At 42.7% G+C, this 19,556-nt stretch overlaps 1 protein-coding gene across 3 annotated transcripts; it reads right to left on the bottom strand.

The window, feature by feature from the left end:
- Positions 1-2,486: 2,486 nt before the first annotated feature.
- CD83 (CD83 molecule) lies at positions 2,487-17,056 on the bottom strand. 3 transcript variants are annotated; one of them, XM_074871188.1, is made up of 5 exons: positions 16,908-17,056; positions 16,649-16,803; positions 6,322-6,538; positions 6,114-6,221; positions 2,487-4,280 (listed from the first exon to the last, which is right to left on the bottom strand). In XM_074871188.1, the coding sequence occupies exons 1-5, from the start codon at positions 16,948-16,950 to the stop codon at positions 4,192-4,194; spliced, it is 612 nt and encodes a 203-aa protein (XP_074727289.1). In that variant the 5' UTR covers positions 16,951-17,056; the 3' UTR covers positions 2,487-4,191. The 3 variants fall into 3 exon arrangements, with proteins under 3 accessions (XP_074727289.1, XP_074727272.1, XP_074727280.1); XM_074871171.1 differs by having other exon boundaries at positions 6,118-6,221; positions 16,908-17,052; XM_074871179.1 differs by having other exon boundaries at positions 6,118-6,221; positions 16,649-16,779; positions 16,908-17,051.
- Positions 17,057-19,556: the final 2,500 nt, after the last annotated feature.

The following is a 19,556-nucleotide window of genomic DNA, read 5'->3' as shown; positions in this document are numbered from 1 at the left end:
TAGCTGTAACATAGTGTAGAATTGTTGTCTTCGTGTATAGAGATGGGAAAAATCAATTGTGGTTCCCAAGGGGCAGACGTATTGGTTGAGAAGGTCACTAAATACTTGCAGTTGCTCAATGGACTTGGAACCAGATCCCCTCTGCGCTGCACGTCTGCTCAGCTCCGTGATGAGAGGGGGGGAAAAAAGGGAATGCATGCACCAGGGAAATGCTCTTTATGGTCTCTAAAATGGTCTTATCAAAGGCAGAAGAGAGAAGGGAGGCAGGCACTCGGCATGCCCAAAGAGCCATATTCTGTTTGTTTCATTCACAGGCACATACCAAGGATTACTTTGGTTCACATTGTTGAATACAAGCGTGTTTGTAACTCCTGCACAGGAGAAATAGGTTGAAAACTGTTCAGCCTGTACAGGAAATATTACTGTTGCAATGCTGTCAAGGTCACTGTCAGCCTGGGTTATCTGCTGTGTGCTAGCCACACAAATCAGGCTTAGCTAAGGGCTATAATTCATACACTCAGCATTTTGTGGATTATGTCCTTTAGCTTTCCTTCATTGCCATTTTGGATATTCATTTAGCTCTGTGTAGGACTGTTGCAATTTCTCTTTCGGGTAGTTTCCCCGTGTGGTGCAGTGTTTTGCTCTATATTCCTTAATCCCAGGTGTGCAAACTCGCTCTGTATGAGTAATTTTATGTATAATGTTTATTGTTATCTTTGAATGCAGATGGTTCACCTTTGGACAAAACAACAGAAAAATGCGGGTTACAGAGGAAAAAAATCAATGAAAGAGTTAGAAAACCCACAAGAAATATTAACAAGGAAGCTCCTGTGGTTAAGGCACCCAGAGGAGAGTCAGGAAACCTTGGATCTCTTCCCAGTTCTGATCCAGACTTCTTCAGGAGCTTTCTGATTTCCAGGTGTCTTAGCTTTCATTTATTATTTATTTAATTAAAGATTATGGTATTTCCCACCTCATGGATTTATTGAGATTAACTGAATTCCTGATTCTAAAATGTATTGTAAGAAAGTATTACAAAGAACCATTCTAGCATACACATATGCTTTTATATTATCTTACAAAACTAAAGGCATCGAAAATAAGAAGAGCAGTGGAAAATAAAACAGGTTTTTCTGTCCAACAAAGCAATTAATCTGTATAAGCAAAACAGCCTCTCAATTGTGCAATCCACAGCATGTTCCCTTTAATAATGATGTGTTAAAGTCTAAAGAATGTGTGCATGTGCTCATCCCCTGTATGCTGGGCTAGCTGAGGTAGTATTTTGAAATATGAGTAGGTCCATATTGCAAGGAAAGGACTGTGTCTTCTGACATATTATGTTGAAAAATATGTATCTCATTCTGTAAGGCTTTCATCCAACACGTGATTTTTTTTTTTTTTAATTTTTTTTTTCTTCAATATTAGTGCTGAAGTTGCTGTAATGTATTAGCTTTTATCCTTCAGTTGTCTGGTTCTCATTCATAATATTTCTAGCTAATGTTCATTTTTGTTCTACAATGCCACAAGTTTCTTTACATCCTTTATATCCCAGATGTGCAGGCACCTTCATCGATTTAGGAGGTTGCCTGTATCTCTCTAGCTCTGTGATTCAGTCAAGCACCTCTGCATAAGACTTTCTCACTGCTTATGCCTTCTAAACTCTTTAACACATTTAAGTGGCCTTGAACTTGATCACTTGTACTGCACAGCTGGGCCTGCAGCAAATCCCCAGAATCAACCAACCTGAAACTTCTGAGCCTGAAATTTGACTCCCAGTGTTGTTGCCTCAGGCCCCATCTTCTGTATTGCAGACAGTGTGGCTCAGGGAAAAAATAATGGGTATAGCTGCTTACACAAAGTCCCTTTTTTCATTCTGTCCTATCTGATCACATTTATACATCTGAAGAAACAATTTTTAAAGTGTTTCAGCCTTTGCTCCTGATTAATTAGCAACTCAACTGAATTTTCCCTGCCTTCCTCTTGTCCTCTTACCTTAAAAAAAAAAAAAACAACCCAAAACCACCCCAAAAAACTATGTCATGTATTAAGCCTTTCTGACCAAATGGAGAAACTTGATGTACACTAGGTTAGTTATTACGCATGCACATTCTGTTCATATTACTGCCATCTTAATGTACAGGTCATTCATGATGGTGCACCGTGATTAAACATGACCATGGGTAGACTGAAACACCCTTGTGTTTTCCCTAATGACTTGGCTGTCAGTAGGAAACAGGTGTTTTAGCATGTACTTTGGACACATAGTGAAATTTGGAGGAAAATTTAAATGATCCTAGTTCCTTAGAAATGCATAAAATCGGCCATTGCTTAATCAATTTTGAACGCATACACGCCCTCTCCCACAGAAGAGGCTGGATCAGGCATCCACATTATTTGATGTAATTATGTCGCTTGTAAACTAAAATGCAATTGATATGGAGTATTTCTGGGTTTACTTGCCATATGTGTCACACAAAAACAAATAGTAGGTTACCTCTGGATTTTTATTCCTAGTATGTTACACATACTTATATGTAAACATTTATTATAGAAAAAGCAAATGTGGCATTAACTTAACATGTTCTAAGTAAATTGCATATCCCTTGTAACCATTCTTCGGGTCAGGACCCCCTTGAACTCCATCAGTGGAGACATCTACCCAGTTCACAAAGGCATTACTGAGTGATACACAGTGCTTTCCTCCCATCAGTGCTTCAAAATTAGTCAAAGGATTACAGAAAGAGCATCCTTGTCACAGCCTGGAATTCCAAACTGCATTATTAAAAATCCTAATGTCGCAGTTTAACTCTTGAAGGATTTTTTTTATTTTTTTCTTTTTTAAGATTGTGTTCTTAGGTGCTTTCAAATTCTCATGTTTTGGCTCAAATTCTCATGTGGTGGCATAAACACCCACAGTCACTCTAGATTCCTCTTGCTTCACCTTCTGCACCAGCAGCCTGATAAGGGAGGTTCTTTGATTTCAGACTCCAGAATCTCTCTTGCTTTCTTTGGTCCAAGGGGACAAGCCTTCTCTCCCTTCAGCTTTTCCCATGTCCTTGTTTCACATATACGATACACTGTCAGCACCAAAAGCAGGGGCTCATATGCCCCATCTTCCGTTCCTATATCTCACCTGACATAATACATCCCAAAGATACGGACAGTTGATTTCTTCCAAGCCATGGCTTTGGTCATCACTTGTGTAACTTGACTGACATGGGTGTCACATACATTTGGCTTCATGTTTTATAAACCACAAAATAAGTCATCTTTGCATGTCCTTAATATCACAGGCTGCTTCATTCTTAACTTCATTGCTTTAAGGTTAACAGTCTTGTTGGAACTTCCTATGGATTAACCTATGGATTCCTATGGAGATGTCTCTGGGAAATAACTAACAGACTTATTATGCAAATGCATCCCTACTTCTCTTGCAGAGACAGAATGTTCCTCTTGGTCCAGAAAGATTTCCAGAATATTTCCTCCATTCTTATGTTTCAGCCCATCTGTCACTCTCAAATTTGAAAACAAATGTTGATTAGATTCACCCAGGACAAGAGCATGAAGTTACCTCTTCAGCTTACTTGAACATCACATGACAAGTTACATCCCATTTGCAGTAAAGGAACTCCATCCAGAATCAGCCTGAGAGCACAGAGCAGAGACAGCCCTGCACACTTACCTTTCCATACTGCAGCACCTGTTGGGTTTGCTCTTGAAAGATGAGAGGTATTACTTCAGTGAAGAGCTTAATCCCCCAGCTTTGCACTGCCATGGCCTCCCTATAACCTGGCCTTTGTTATCACAGGCACGTTCTTGCTCAGAACAAGAGGTCTGCACAGCCAAGTGAAATAAAGTTGATGCCAACTTCATAACAGCACTGTAACACCGTTGTGTAGCTGTATTGGTATTTCTTAGCTGTCTAACTCCCAAAAGTTACTATAGTGCATAACAGTGCTTTTCAAAGGTTTGTCCAGTGCAAGCAGATCACTGACAGGTTACCTATATTTTCAGGCTGCTCTGAAGAGGCCATATATTAGCATTTATTTCCTCTCCATACCACTTGGCCATCCAGCTTGTGTCATGTTCACTGATGAGCCCACGGTGCCCTCAGCATCAACTTAGACAGAACTTGAAGTAAGCTCACTTTTGCAAGTGCTGTTGCTGTTTAAATTTTGGAGAGTTGTCATTTCATGTACATTGATGAGGGTAAGCACGTGTTTCATATCTGGTCTGGTTTTTTGATAATTGGGAGACATACTCTCTTTTCTTAGACATGTCTAAAAGAGAAAACAGAAAGAAAAGCTTTAAACTGAGGGTTCCTATGAAAGGCAACATTTTTAAAGTTTGAAAGTGTTGCTTTTTCTCCTTGCTAACCATATGTTACACCTTTTCCATTTGTTTGTACTGGGTGCTTCTGGCGACAAAGAAAAGCTGCTCTTTCTTGCTCATTCAAGGAGCTTTATAGGACAAAAGCCTTAGTCACAAAATGAAATTTATGTTTAATTCAAGTTTTCAGATGCCCTTGCATCAAGCTCTTGCAAGTGCGTTTCCACCTGCCTTCAATACAGGTCAGTGCCCAAAATTTTTTCATCAAGTTGTCAAAGCCCCAGTCCTGACACTGGTCTTAATGTTTCTCTCGAGTGAGTGGAGATTAGGCACAATCTCCATTAGAGGAGAGGACAAGGCAACCTGTAAGAACTTAACAGGCATTTTAAATAATGAAGCTCACTTGTGAGATCAAGGCAATATTAAACTTTGATGAAAGCTAGGTTGATACCTGAGACTGGACCTCACCCAAGAGTAAGATACACATAATTCCACCAGAGTGCTTATCTTCACTACATGGCTCTGCTTTTTTTTAACTGCACCGCTAAAACTGGGACTCTCTTTTTTTTTCTTTTTTTTCTTTTTTTTTTTTTTTTTTTTTTTTCATATGGGAGGGAGAGTTTCTTTAGAGATCTGAAATTCTTTCAGGACACAGAGCAGAACAGGGGCATTTGTCTCTTCTGAGTGATATCCTTGCTTTCATACTTTCATCCTAACAAATTCCTACAAGATTTATCTTGTCAAACTTTAGTCTGAATGGCACAAATTACTGGCAGGATTGTCAATCTAAAAAAGAGACAGGCATAAATTTAATTGCTCCCTGAAGATACAAGAAAAGCTACATTTAGCTGCAGCTAATTAGATATTCTCCAATCAACAGTTATGATTCATCTGCTGAGGAACAAAACAAGAAGGCAAATATGAAATAGGCAGCAAAAGTTAAATCTGACCTCCCAAAATGCTGGGGTTGGTTTTGGTTTGTTTTTAATTAGAAATGCTGCCGGCACAGTGTTGCACTATACTGACACCAAAGGCTCATGCTGCCTCTAAGCCAGGAGGTGCAGACCTCTGCACGAGGAGGTGACTTCACTGCTACCACAGACAAAGCATAGTTTTGCTTCTGTGAAGTGAGCTTCCCAAATACCTCCTCTCCCAAGAGCTACATTCCTTGGCATTGCTTTCCCAGAACTACCAGCCAGCATTAAGGGTATGGAAAAAACCCCAAGGAGGTTCTTTTCCAAGCATCTTAAAATGTCTGTTTAACGAGAAAGACGGATCTTCACAAAAATGCCCATCTGAAATGGGGTTGTCACCAATTTACAGGTGGGGAAACTGAGGCAAAAAATAGGTGGACTTGAACTTGTCCATCATGCCACCACACAAAGCAATGCCATAGGTGGGGAAGGGATCCCAGGGGCCTGTGTCTCCATCTTGGGCAAATGCTGTTGCAAAGTACCAAACCCGAAGAGCTGTTGATGTGCCCTTAAACTGAAGAGTGACTGGAAGCAGAAATGGGCAGCAGGGTGCAGGAAAATAACGGTCTGGTTAGAGTTAGATCAGGGTGCAGTGAAATGTTTTATCTCTTTGGGATGCCATCCTGCGCTCCTCGTGCACCTGACTCTCCTCTGGCTTTGAAAATACTGTGTCAGTTATTTAAAGAATTTGATCATAAATTAAGCGTGAACGCCAACTTGTGATCGCCTGTGTTAAGGTGGTGTTACCAGAGAAAATGAGTGGGGGTTTTTGTTGGTTTTGGTTGGTTTGTTTACGAGGAAGTGACTTACTTACACAGGTGAAAAATATGAGCAGCAAGTAAAAAATCCCAAGGCAAGTCAGCATGAAAAGCTCAGCTTTGTATTTTTTTAATTTTTCGTCTTCTATTCCAGGGCAACCTAAAACGTAAAGCAAGGTGTTACATTGTTCTGGTGTTTGTAAAATATTTTTAAACTGTTACCATGCAGAGCATGAGATAGTCAAGAGTCTCTACTGTACCTGTTACTTTTAATGTGACTGTGCCACTCAGATTGCGTTCTCCGCTCTGTACCCCCAAAGTGCACTTATATGTCCCGCTGTTCCGGCTGGTTGCATTTTTGATCCTCAATGAAAAGAAAGTGTCGTTGGAGAGCTCCAGGGACCCCCCAAGTTCTTTTGGATAATGAGATTCCACATCAAGGACTCTCCATGCTATTCCTTCACCATCTCCAGCCATCTGGAAAACACAAATATATTTCTTGTCTCAGGCAACAGTGTCATCCTGAGTTTTAAGGGAAAGAGAGTTTTAAAGCTGGCTTATGGCTGAAAATGCAGAGGCTGAAGAGAGGCCGGGGGGGAACCTCGAAAGCATCTATTATGTTCATATTCACAGTCAAAAAGTATTTGCTTTTCTGCTTAAATAGACACTAAATTTATAAATAGATACTATAGAGCTATTCTGTAATAGCTTCTTAATCTACCTCATCTAGACACAATCCTGCTACAGATGTAACACAATAAAAGGCAGCAGCAGAGTATTCTCAAAGTGTCTATGTAGAGGCCCAAAAAGAGTTCAGAGAGAGACGGTCCATGGGAATGAAGCTGAGGCAGCAAGAGGCAGCCCTACCCAGCTGCTTCATGGCGGCTTTGGGGACCAGAGGTCCCCAGGAGACTGTGGCAGCAGGCAGGTAGGCTCCACTGCTGCCTGCCCTCGCCCTGCCAGCACGCTTTCTGCCATGCCGTGGTGGGAATTAAACCTGCCTGCCCAGCAGGCACGCTGCAGCACGCTGGCTCTGCCAGCACGGGCTGGCATCCGCCCAGTGACCCTGCAGCCCAGAGCTCCTTGTGGGAACACAGCCCTGGAAACTGCACTTCCCTGTGCCAGTTTCTGTGCAGCTGACCCCTGAAACCACAGTGCCTCTCTGGAGGAATGGGGGTTTCCCCCCTCCCCTCCACTCTTTATTGGAACCAAAGAACAAAAAACTGCTTTGACTCCTTCAGATTCAGTTGCGTGAAGGTCACAAGCAGGTTCTGGTGCACTTGGGGAGCATTTGTATGTTCAATTTCTTAATTGTAACCAGAAGAGCTACATTCCTTGGCATTGCTGAGAGGCTGCTGGAGGAATGAAGCGTATTCCCAGAACAGTTTGTACTGTGGGGCGATAGGATGCACTGAAAATGACAATAGGCTGGGAACCACAAAGAAGAGAGAAATCACTAACTTGATTTGAAAGATGGGAGAAGGGTTTGAATTAGCCTGTGTCCATTCTTATTCATCGACGTTGCTCCCTGGGATTCGAGGCAGCGTGCCTTCCACGAAGGTTTCCCAAGTAATGAATTCAGTCTTTCTGTAGACCAGCAGAGCCAGAGCCAGCTCATACAGTCCAAGGCTCAGCTTTTCAGCCAAACCTATAACTAATGTAAGCCAAGACTTTTTTATTATTATTATTTTATTTTAATAGTCACATTTTTGGGTTGTATGTTGGTGCTTACTTTCTATCAGTATAGCTACTGCATCAGGGTGTAACAGTTACACTATAAATTATTAAAATTAACACAATTTTCTCAGACTGAGGCTAGGAGTATCTGGTTTCCCTTTCATGTATTTGCATGAAGAAAGCGTACTCAGAAGTCTGGAGAGAAATATGGGCCTGATGCTCCATTATACTTTGCTATTTTTGCAGCTCTAAAATGGTGTAAAACAAGCTGCAGGTTGGGGAACTTTTCAGGCACTGGGGAATCAGACTAAAGCACAAGATTTTCATAATTGTAAAGATCCTTTCTCGGAAAGGTTTGGGTCTTTTTTTAGTGCATCAACTGAAACAGAGCAGTAATTCCCTGGGGCTTTCCACACTTTACCCAGCAAGAGGGAAGAAAGTACCTTCTTCCTCTTAATCCACCAGTAAATTTACCCCAGCTTCTCTTTCTTATTATGCTCAGCCCCAAGCAGCTATGAGACAAGCGGTATCTATGGTGGTTTTCAGGCTGAAGGGACTTCACTGTGCTACAGGGATTTAGATATTTTCAGGCCCTGCACATTGTCAGAGATGTGGCCAGAGGAATTCCAATACCCAGGCTGGTCTCAGCTCTGGTTACAAGTGGGTCAATAGCAGTTAAGTGCATAGAGTTGACCTCCCTCAGACCTAATTTTTGCCTCTTTCCCTTACCACCACCTTCCTCAGAGAAATTTAAAACTGCCCACAGGGCAATAAAGAGAACCAGCCTAGCTGCCCTTCACATTGCCCTAAAATGCGAAAGAGGTCTGAGCTACACACAGAAAATTAGTTTGGGTCTCTTTATTTTTTTTTTTTTTTTTTTTTTTTTTAAATCTACTGGTAGCATAAATAATTGCTGTCTTAGGTGGTAAATGGTGCTGTGATTCTTGTGGCTGAGATCTGGGAATCAGAGAACACTTTGATCTTTCTGTATGCAATTGTAATGACCACTCTAGTATAAGGCAGAAGTCAATTAAATCCATGTATCCTATGCCTGACTATGCACTTACTCCAAGTGAGATTTTTGGTAAATTATTTAACTTCCCTATTTAATGGGGACACTGAGGGATAGAATTGCTTATTGCATCCAAAGCTTTTCGGGGTGCTCAGTTGCTGTCACAAGTACAGTGATGGTGACCCTGGAGACAAGTAAGTTAGAACTTTGCCTTACACAGACCCCCTCTGTGTAAGGCAAAGCAATGTTGGTGAAGCTGCACTAACAACATGCCTTTCCCCCAAATAGAAGAAAAAGTTACTTTGTGGCCTTATCTGGCTCCCTCACTTGTGGAGAAACCATCGAGATCTGGATGGAGGTCGTGAACCTTTGCATTTGGGGAGGAGGAGGAACGGTTCATATGTGTGGGTTTAATTCGGGGTTGTATGCCTCTCTTTCTCCATTAAATGTTCCCTTTACCGAAGAGCAAAGGCAAGCAAGGCGGTCCGTGGTGGTGCTGGTGTGCCCGGCAGCCTCCCTACATTCTTTAGGCTACAGAGACATCTGGTGGCATTTTCCCAGCCTCCGCACGCAGTGCATCCATCCCTACTCAGAGGTCACAGCAACCCTTTCTCTGGTGCCTGAACCAAGCCTTTTTCCACTGCAGTCTTATCTTCGATTACCTTATCAAAAAATAACATCAACCACTCCCTTTTAAAATTCTCTACGTAGTGAGGAAACATCTGAGCAAATTTACAGTGTGTCCCCGTGTCCCAGCTGTGTAAAAGGAAGTCCATGAGATGTTCATTAAGGTCATCATCCTGCCTCTTGCTTTATTCAAGCTCACCTCTTTGCCCCCCAAACCTAATTAAATTTACGAAAATGTCACTTTGTTTTCCACCTTCTGTGAATTGCTTGGCAGACTCTCACTAGACAGATCATTTTGCAGCTCAAGCTCCTATGATAATCCAGCACTAATTCATGCCAAGCGTCCTCCAGGTGATACCACAGCCCAAGGTAAATGCTAGGGGTTTTACCTAATTAATTCCAAGCTTAGAGGGATCGAAGCGCATGCTGTTGGTGGCAGCAATCCACTTGTGTAGGGACCATCCTCTTTAATCAGCGACAAAATATGTTCCGCCCGTGTTTCGTTTGCATTTCATTTCCCTTCCACCGTGCTGGCGAGCAAGCTGTAGCACGCTGCCCCCCCCAGCTCCCCACCGCCAACAGGAGGAGGAAAGGGAGTTGGTCTTTTCCTGCTCCCATGTTTGCTGTTAATGGCTTTACCAAAATTCAAAAGGCAAATCATGACTCGTGTGGGGACTGATAGAAATGCTACTGAATCTATTTGCATAAAGAGAGTCTAGTTGCCATGCTGGCTGCTGGGGGTTACTGAAGCAAGAATTTTGCTGGGAAACAGGGGCCTGCAGGCTGGCAACATCATTCTGCCTATCTGCATAAAAATACCCATTAAGAAAATTAAACAACAAAAGAAATGTGAGTTTATGTTTATTGTCACATATACACTGACTAGCAGCAATGTCTGTGGCAGGCTTTTTCAGAAATCAGCTGGGGGACTAAGTCTGTTGTTTTCCATCGCCTCCATAGCAATGAGAGGAAATGCTACCCCCAGGGGCTGTTACTGTCCAACACCTTCATTAATGACCTGGAGGATGGGACAGAGCACATGCTCAGCAAGTCTGCAGATGACACAAAGCTGGGAGCAGTGGCTGATACGCCAGAGGGTCCTACTGCCATCCAGAGGGACCTCAACAGGCTGGGGACACGGGCTGACAGGAACCTCATGAAGTTCAGCAAGTGGAAATGCTAGAAGTCCCGCCCCTGGGGGCGAACAATCCCAGGGACCAAAACAGGCTGGGGCCAACCTGCTGGAAAGGCCCTGGTGTCATGATGGACACCAGGCTGACCATGAGCCCGCAATGAGCCCTTGTGACAACGAAGTCTAATGGGTGTCCTGAGCTGCACTCAGCAGGGTGTTTCCAGCTGATGGAGGAAGGTGATCCTTCCCCTCTGCTCAGCCCTGGTGAGACTCACCTGGAGTGCTGGGTCCAGTGCTGGCCTCCCCAGTACAAAAGAGAGAGGGACATACTGGAGACAGTCCAGCAAAGGGCCACAAAGATGATTAAAGATTTGGAGCATCTGACATATGAGGAGAGACTGGGAGAGCTGGGACTGTTCAGCCTGGAGGAGACCAGGCTCAAGGCAGGGTCTTATCAGTATGTACCTAATTGCCAGGGGGATAAAGAAGTTGAAGCCAGACTCTTCTCAGCAGCCTCCAGAAGCAAGATGAGGCAATGGGCACAAAGTGAAATTCAGGAAATCCCGTTTAAACATAAGAAAAACCTTCGTACTGCAGGGGTGGTTGAACACTGGAATGGGCTGCCCAGAGAGGGTGGAGAGTCTCCATCCTTGGCAGTATTCAAAACCTGACTGGACACAGCCCTGAGCAACCAGCTGTAGTTCCCTTATTTTAGTGAGTTTAATTGAAAGTTATTCTAATTCCCAAAAGCTTGGAAATGCTTGGTCTAAAGAGGTTGTAAGTTTCCCACATGTATTTTCTAGTCAATTGACTGATTCCTGTTAAGTTTCTCCTAGCCCAGAGCTTTTTGGTAAGAATAGCGGTGGTGATACAGTGGGTATTAAAATGGGATAGGTTTGATTGAAAATACCGCTGAGCTAATACATTTCTGTTCTCTGACTGGATGAATTATGAGAAATGGGTAGCATAATTAGGTCTCCATCATTTAAGTGTTCTTCAGCAAGTATTTCTTTTTTCAGAGAACTAAAAACAAGGTATAAGAAGGAGGAGGAACATTTTTCTCAGTCCTAGCCAGCTGGGTTTTAGCTGCAGTTTTGAAAACTGCTACAGCATTACATGATAGTGCCAATAAACAAAGGCAATTCACCCATGCTGTGGTACTTACACCCAACTAATCAATTAAAATTTAATTTTATCATATACATTTGAGAGCAAGCAGTTTTTAAGCTAACTCATGTTCCCTGCTCTCGTTAAATACCTTTTCTCATCAAAATTTTCCCAAACTAAGGTGGTACATTGGCTCCCAGGTAAATCAAAGTGCCAGTATAATCCACTTTTACCATAAAAGCAAATTTTTATTTCAAACAAAATGGTTCAGGTCCAAAACTGATGTCAGTTTAAAGGTGGAATGTATTAACATGAATTTATTTTCTTCTAAGGGTGGGATGACTGTAAAAATGGTTTTGTTTAAAATTATACCAGGAATAATGGCCAAGTTGAAATTTCTGACCGCTAAAGAGATCTAAAAACTATATACAGCCAGAAGGAATTTATATTCTGAAGCAAAATATCTAGAATTCTGGCAATGTCCAATGGCCAACATATAATGAATCACAACTGAGTTGAAACTGCTTAATAGGTGTATTTTTCAGCACAAAAGCATTTTCACATTTGATTAGTGCTGAAGGTGCATCCATATGGTTCCTATACAGTGTCATGTAGCGATACCAATGTTAACCTTTAAAAAAACAGACTTAAATTGTGGGCACATGTGAGTGAACTCTGACTGTGCTTTAGAGGAGGAAAAAAAAAAAAAGAAAAAAAGAAAAACCAAAACCCAACTTCAAAACAACAGCAAAGGAACTGCATGTGACACATGAGCCAGCTGGAAAAGCCCTCTGACTCAGTCACACAGCCTTTATTGTGGGGGGGGTTTAGCTAAGGGCATCCAGTGCTAGCTCATGTCAAGCAAAAGCATTGTTTTGGTCATGAAATCATTTCCACGGCTCCCCTCCTGTCTAAATCATTAATGTGTTAGAGCTACTTGGAGCTGAATAGATGTCTGAGGAGCATTTGACTGCATTTCTTTGGGTATGTTAGAAATCGGATTGAAGTAATTTAGCAACTATTTACCTATGCTAATAGATAATAACTATGCACATGTAGCAAAAATAATTTCCTTTGAAGAAAGGTGCGATTAATATTAAATGTCTGTAAGGTTTGTTCTTAGTTTGTAATATGACTTCCTCCACTAATTCTGCCACAATTTTATATTTTCCAGGGAAGTGTTGTAAAGTTAATAGACTTCTCTCCACTGAAGTACAGCCTTCTTTTATCTTGCTCAAGATTTGTTTTAGATTTAGATTTTTCTGGCTATCACATGAACAAAATAGCGAAATATCCACTGGGACTTCGTTTGTGTGTGTTTAAACTTGGTTTTCAAACTGGATATAAAGTGATAATTATGAGGTTTTATGAAGTAGTTCTCATTTTCAATGTGCTACACAAAGAGAAACTGTTCAGTTTTCAATAGCCCTATGAGGCAGAAAGGTGAGTAAAGTTTCATTACCCATATTCTTGTTTCATAGGTGGGCTGTAGAAGTTCAAACCAGTATTTCCATACACAATTCCCAGTGCCTGGGTGCTTATGCAAAAGCGACCTAGTTTTCAGTTCTCTGTTAGGAAACTTCCACACTGCTCATACATGGGCTTAGGGCATGCAGGTTGCCCAGCAGTCCTACAAATGAACCACATTTAAAAGGTATCGTTATTATGAACTTTCTAACTTTTTCATGGCCACATAGTGAATGGGATGAGAGCTGTACCAGACTGGAAGAGGACTCGGTGCTCTACCTTCTCCCCAGTGTGCTAAGCCTGCCTAATTCAAGTATTTCTAAGTAAAAATCATTTTGTCTGAGCTAGCTGATTTTGGTCACGATTCTGTATAGAACTACTTACACCTGTGACTTCATGTATGCAAATAATCTAATTAGTTCCAAGGATACTGGGCACACAACAGGTTAAACACATGCAAAAAGGCATAGTAGTACAAGACATCAGCCTTTTGCAGTACAAGACATTAGCAAAAGTGAAGGAACTGTTGAATGCAATCCTTCTTTTTTACATCCAGTTGGATTTTGACACCAGAATATTAACCCTTTTAAACAATTATTTCTCCATACATAACTGAAAAAGCAAGTACTTTTACGTAGTTTGTTACAATCTGCTTTAAAAAAAGATACTATTTAAAAGAACTCCTCAATTGTTCAGAACATGCAGAGGTGCCAGTAGGAAGGAGGGGTTTGTTTGCCGAGTGTTCACCCTGCACAAACAGCTTCACGTGCAGCACTGTAACGTTGTCACCATCATTTTTTTAAAGCAGTAGAAGCAAAGGTTAATTGCTTGCATTTGCTGCACAGTTCAAAGTGACCTCATACAAAAGATTTAGCCTAACAGATGCTTGAACTTTACAGTCTGAAATTTCATACCATTTGTTGGAATTACCTTTTAATTAGCCCTTTGGGGGTATACGTGGTGTTTATTGATTAATCCTTCAGTAGTTGTTTTTTAAATAACAGATTAATTCTTTATGTTGTGTAGCCCAGTCATGCTCCACCATTCCACCACCCTCCTTTTGCAGCGTTGGGTGGGAACAGCAGCATGTAGCTGGAGAGGAGAGGAGGGCTACAAGCTGCTGTCTATTATTTAGCTAGCCCCACAAGTAGAAGATGTATTGCTTCTTCAGCACAAAACACTGAGCCTAAATTACTTTTCCTGCTGAGAGTCAAGCTTTTTAGCTTTGGTGCTGTGCTTTTTCTAATATGGCTGTGACTGAGGCTTGGGTTAGCATCACCAAGAGTGGCATTAACTGCCTGTCCCCACTTCCCATCTCTCCTGGGATGAGTAACCGAGGCTGCAGTACCATGGCTGGTGCCATTACCCCCTAAGGATGGTGGCAAGAGCTGAAGATAGCTAGATTTTGTTATGTCTTGTAGGTTCGGCAGTGCCAGCAGAGAAAAAAAGCATGAGGTTCTGTCATGCTGGGCACTGGAAAAACAGTCTTTTCCTGAGCAAAATGGATGAAGCAGGAAGAGCAAGGAGACCATGGAGGGAGAGGAGATTGGCAGGACAGGGCAGGGGAGGTCCAGCAGCAGTCTGGACTGTAACAGCCTGACTGCTGCAAAGGGAAGCAGCACTAGCGAGGGCTGCCAAGGAAGGGGCACACACAAAAGGCATCATCAAATATCACCATCTTCTGCGTATGTGGCCATTTTGTGCCCAGGTGGAACTGTAAAGGGCTATGAGACAACACAGAATTGGGTCTACAGGGTTTCCTTACACACTTTCATCAGGGCAATGGCTTTTGGCTCCTGATTGCTACCTGGGGCTCCTAGCTGCCACTGAACTCAGAAGGGCATGCTTCTGGACGATCCCCACACTTCAGCCTGCTGAAACTGTTTTTGTTGACTCCCAGCATTGGTTTGTGGGATGATTTTAAGGGATCCAGTCAACCTCTCTGTTTATTCCTCCCCCACCCCTTACCATTTCTGCTCAACTCCAGACTGCACGGTTTGCCTCCAGTGAGGTCCTTGCCCTGCCTAGACTCTATGGGAAACATGGACCCTTAAATAATCAGCACAAATATCTATGAAATACATGTCCTTATCCAGCTTTTGAAACAGAAAGCAAAAAAGAGTAAATTGACACCTATCCCAGCTCCCATAATAATGTTCAACCAAATGCATTATTCTCTCCTCTGTCTCCTATCCATACTGAGTTCAGCATTTTGGAAGAAGGAGACTATCAATGCTGCACTTGCTGATGGGCTGGTAGCCAGATGTTCAAAACAGATCTTTCAGAGTTAGATACTTTTGGGTTGCAGTTGTCATCTAGTCAGTAGGCAGATGCTCGTTGTACCAGCATTGGAACTCGGATACAGTTCAAGTTTCAGCCACAGAAACCCTATCTAATAACACTGTTGGTTTACTGTAGGGAGTAATTTTAAAGCTGTATCTGACCAAACTGCTGGGGAAGCCAAGGCTGTGGCTGTATGTTCAGGCAGAGATAAACTAACAGGTTTTGCCCATGAAAAACACTTTTTTTTTTTTCTCCCTTCCCTTCCACTGCTCTCCCATCACATGGGAAAGTAATTCAACTCTGTAACCCATAAAATCTTTATTCACACATTGATCTTCCACTATTACAACAAGCAACAAAGAGTTGACTTAACCAGGTAACCACCAGACCTGGCCCATGGTAAGCAGCAGGAGAGCATGGCTGGGAGTGGGGAACGCGGAAGAACAAAACCTTCCTTTTTTCCCCTGTTAATTTGGCTCACACCATAAGCTGAAACTATGCACTGAGACACAAATACATGGTGCCATACAGCAAGTCAACAGCCACTTCTTCAACCACTGGGCAACTCTGCCTCTCTTTCTATGAGAAATTTCATCACAGAAGTGTTGAGCAGGGCTCTTCTGCTTATTAGCCTAATGATCCTTGTAGTCCACTCCTTCAAACAGGTGGTCAGCTTGTAGCCCCCTCCTGCTTTGGAGACGGGAATTCTAAATCAGGGCAGTCAAGGTATGACTTTTACTTCACGACTGCAAAGAGTTTTCTAGCTCTCTGTCTGTCTTCTGCATACCCTGCCCTTATGCCCACGCCCACTAGCCAAATCTTCCTAAAGAGTAACAAGTACTTGTTTAGTTCTTCTATTTCAAAGGAAAATATCAGCTCCTGTTTGGCAGGAGATTAACCAAGGGACAACATCATTGGGGTTGCAAGGTTTAAATACTTTTTTTTGCTCTGAAGAAAAATCCTGAAAAGACTTCTATTTGGAGTAGTATTTGGCAGGCTGTATGTGGGGCATCACCTGAATTCTGATCCCTGGAAGCCAGCAATAGTTAGATAGAAAAGCAGGCCAAGAGCAATTCAGGGATCACGTTCAAATAGTCTGTCTACAATGACATGGAAAACGCCTGTTCTCTGTGATCAGCTCAAATGCTTCCACTGCTGCCTTATCTCTGCTGCACTGACAGGAGGATGCCTCTTCATAAAATAATCCAGTCTGTACAAGACAAGCCAGTATCAGGTAGGAAAGCAAAGCAAACTGCTCAAGTAACTTAGGCTTTTTTCTTACTTTATACCAAGATGCTGTCTGGTAGGTGATTGAGGAGTCCTGAAGAACTTTACAGGGCAGCAGCGCTTCTTCAGCACACCTCACAGCAACATCTGGGACCGCCACAGAAGACCCACAGATCAAGCACCAAACTGCAAAGCACAGGTACACATCGCCTTTAAAGGAGATTGCCTAGGTAATCCTTCCTGTCTTCCCAAAAGATATCCCCACAAACTAAATGTGAAAGACCAGAAAGAAAAATGCAAGGCTCCCCTCTTACCATTGCACAGGATGGTGAGCAGAGCATAGACTACCAACGACATGGCTTTTTCTGCTTCAAATCACAGAGCAGCAGCAGCGTGCCTCTTTGCAGGATGGACTGCGAGAGCAGAGTGAAACTGCTACTGCTTCTAGAGTGATATTTCTGGAGGCAGGCCGGGGAATCCCCCAGGCTGATTATCTCGAAGTCCCTCGTCACAGGGAAAATCCCTCTGTGTAGGAGCCAGTGCTCCTCCCATTACATCTTAGGTCCCTCCCACTTCTGTAGCTGCCTGCACTGGTAGCTCCTCACCTCACTTTTTTCTTTTTTTTTTCCCCCCTCTGTGTTGATCTGAACAGAAATAAGGTTGATCGTGGGGCACTGTGGATCAGTGTGAAGGGCATCAAAATCAGCACTGAAAGAATCTCTCTAGTGACAAAATGGCAGGGGAAAGAGTTTGTCAGCCTCCCAAAATCCCCTCTCAACCTTCTCTTTGTGACTCTAACAGAACAATGTCTGTGCAAAGGTTGGCCACAGGAAGCAACATTTCTGAAACCACATTTAAGCCCTCGGGTTGTAACACCACGAGGACACTGTGACCTGGGTCTAAGGGCTAAGGAGGAGTTTACAGCATGGCAGCAATACAAACCATATTTCTGTAGTGTTACACATGTAACTCCCCATGTAGGTGCTCTTGATGCAGAAGCAGCATTTCTTAGAGTATTTTGTCATTTTCAAGTCAAGCAGGGGCAGCTGGAGTAACATAATTCTACCAAATCTTATGCTGGAAAAGTTCCTAATGACAAAAAATCAAAGCAGTTCCCAGAAGAGGAATCATTTGGACATCCCCTCTAGATATCTGAAAAAGACAAAAAAAAAAAAAAAAGTCCTTTCCTTGTGATCTGTAAGAACTGTTTCCCCCTGGAGAATTTTTGGGGAAGTCTGAGGCTGATCACAGAAACATTTACAAATCATGAAACTCTGAAAGTTGCTGACGTATTATTTTTAGAAAACAGTCCTTGTTGCTGTCTTTAGGCTACTGAGATCATGATGGGAAGAAGCCACTTAGGAGGGGGGTTTTTTTGAGTTTTGATGGGTGAAGAGTGTATGGTCAGCCCCTTTTGAAAACCAGGTTCCTAGAAGCTACATCAGGCTGGGCACCCTAAAGTCAAATCACCTCTAGAAAGCTTTGTGAGGAGAAGGCAGTTTGACAAGTCCTCAGCATGCAAAGGTCCAATTCAGACTGGTAAACACTGTGGGTGGGTAACACTTTCGGAAACTCCAATCTGTTCTGTGAGAGAAGTCAGACAGCAATTTCACCGGGGGCCTCGCTGTTGAAATAGCCTACTTATTTTTGAAGCTTTTTGCTTCTATCTTCATTGACCAGCATAGTAAATATAACAGGCTCTAAGCTTTATTTTTCTCTTTGTGTTTTCCGGTTTCAAGGACCTCAATCCATTACTCAGAAGATAGGTACAAGTAAAATGTAAATCCCAGTGGATCTCTCTAGAGGGAGAGAAAATCCTGAACTCTCACTTCTTTCTCCTGTGTAAAATAATAGAGTCCTTGAGAAGACAGAAGTGAGGTGGGGGTTGCTGAAGGAAATCTTGGAGAGAAGAGGGCTCCAGTCAATATATTTCACTCTGTTCTTCACTAAAATAATGGCTCTCCTGCCCCCATGATTCAGCCACACATCAAGCCCACTTCCAAGAAGGGCACTCAGCTTTCACCGAAGTGCCTCTTTCTGTGAGTCCTGCAGAGCTACATATTTACCCTTCATAAAGCAAACCAGAGGCTAAAACCTTCTCTACCTCTCCTTTCATTGTGGGGAAACCCCCAATGAGCAAACCACAGTAAGCTCCTGCCCCTGCTATGGGTCAGCCCACAGCAATCTTTCTCAAAACGGCCTGACCAGATGTAGTCTGGAGGGGCTGTGGCAGGACTGAGGTCACAAGTTTGCCCATATAGAAGTGCACTGAAGGTAAGCATAAAGGGTCAGGCTTCAGTTTGATCTGGGAAATGTACATGCCACACACGCTTGCCAAAGTGATGTTAAACAACATTCTTCCTCAGTTAAAATACTGGAGTTAGGACTCTTAAAAACACACGGCTTTTCCCTCTAGGACAGGCATAGCTTCAAGCAAAACAGCCCTTTTCCTCCAGAAGTATTTGCAAGCTCAGCTGCTGTTCCACAGCACAGTATGTGAAGTAAGAGAGCAAACTACAAAAAAAACCCCTGAAACTCCCTTTGCTGGGGGAGGAGAAATCATTTTGCTTCTAAACTTTCCCTGGTTGGGATTTTTTCTTTAGGGAAACTTTGAACTGGGCTGTACTTTACATTCGAACGTTTAATACCCTTTACATCATTTCAAAGAGCAAGCCTATTATCTCCAAAGTCCTGGGAGCTGCTTTGAGTTTCACTCCAGTCCTAAGCAGTGGAAGCAATGGGAGCTCAGTGAGATGGGTTTGGGTGTGGGAGAGAGAAGGCAGTGTTTGACTGTCAGCCTTCTCTGTGAGAAACAGATCCACATCTTTGCAGGGCCCTCAGGAACCACAGGAGCTGCACGGTTACGTGAATAAGTGGAAGTTTATCGTTAAACACATTGCTCTGTGGACCTAAGGAGACCTGCTTTCCTACAGGCATGTCCTATTGCCTCTTCCTCTCCTTCC

The sequence above is a fragment of the Strix uralensis genome, chromosome 1 (genome assembly GCF_047716275.1).
Source record: "Strix uralensis isolate ZFMK-TIS-50842 chromosome 1, bStrUra1, whole genome shotgun sequence".
Classification (NCBI taxonomy): Eukaryota; Metazoa; Chordata; class Aves; order Strigiformes; family Strigidae; genus Strix; species Strix uralensis.
This window is presented reverse-complemented; position numbering and strand designations above follow the sequence as displayed.

Coding starts and splice junctions, on each gene's coding strand:
- CD83 (XM_074871171.1), bottom strand. CDS start 16,950: ATGTCGTTGGTAGTCTATGCTCTGCTCACCATCCTGTGCAATG. Junction 16,804..16,907: donor GCTCACCATCCTGTGCAATG/GTAAGAGGGGAG, acceptor TCTCCTTTAAAG/GCGATGTGTACCTGTGCTTT. Junction 4,281..6,117: donor TGCTCATATTTTTCACCTGT/GTAAGTAAGTCA, acceptor TTTCTCTTTTAG/ACATGTCTAAGAAAAGAGAG.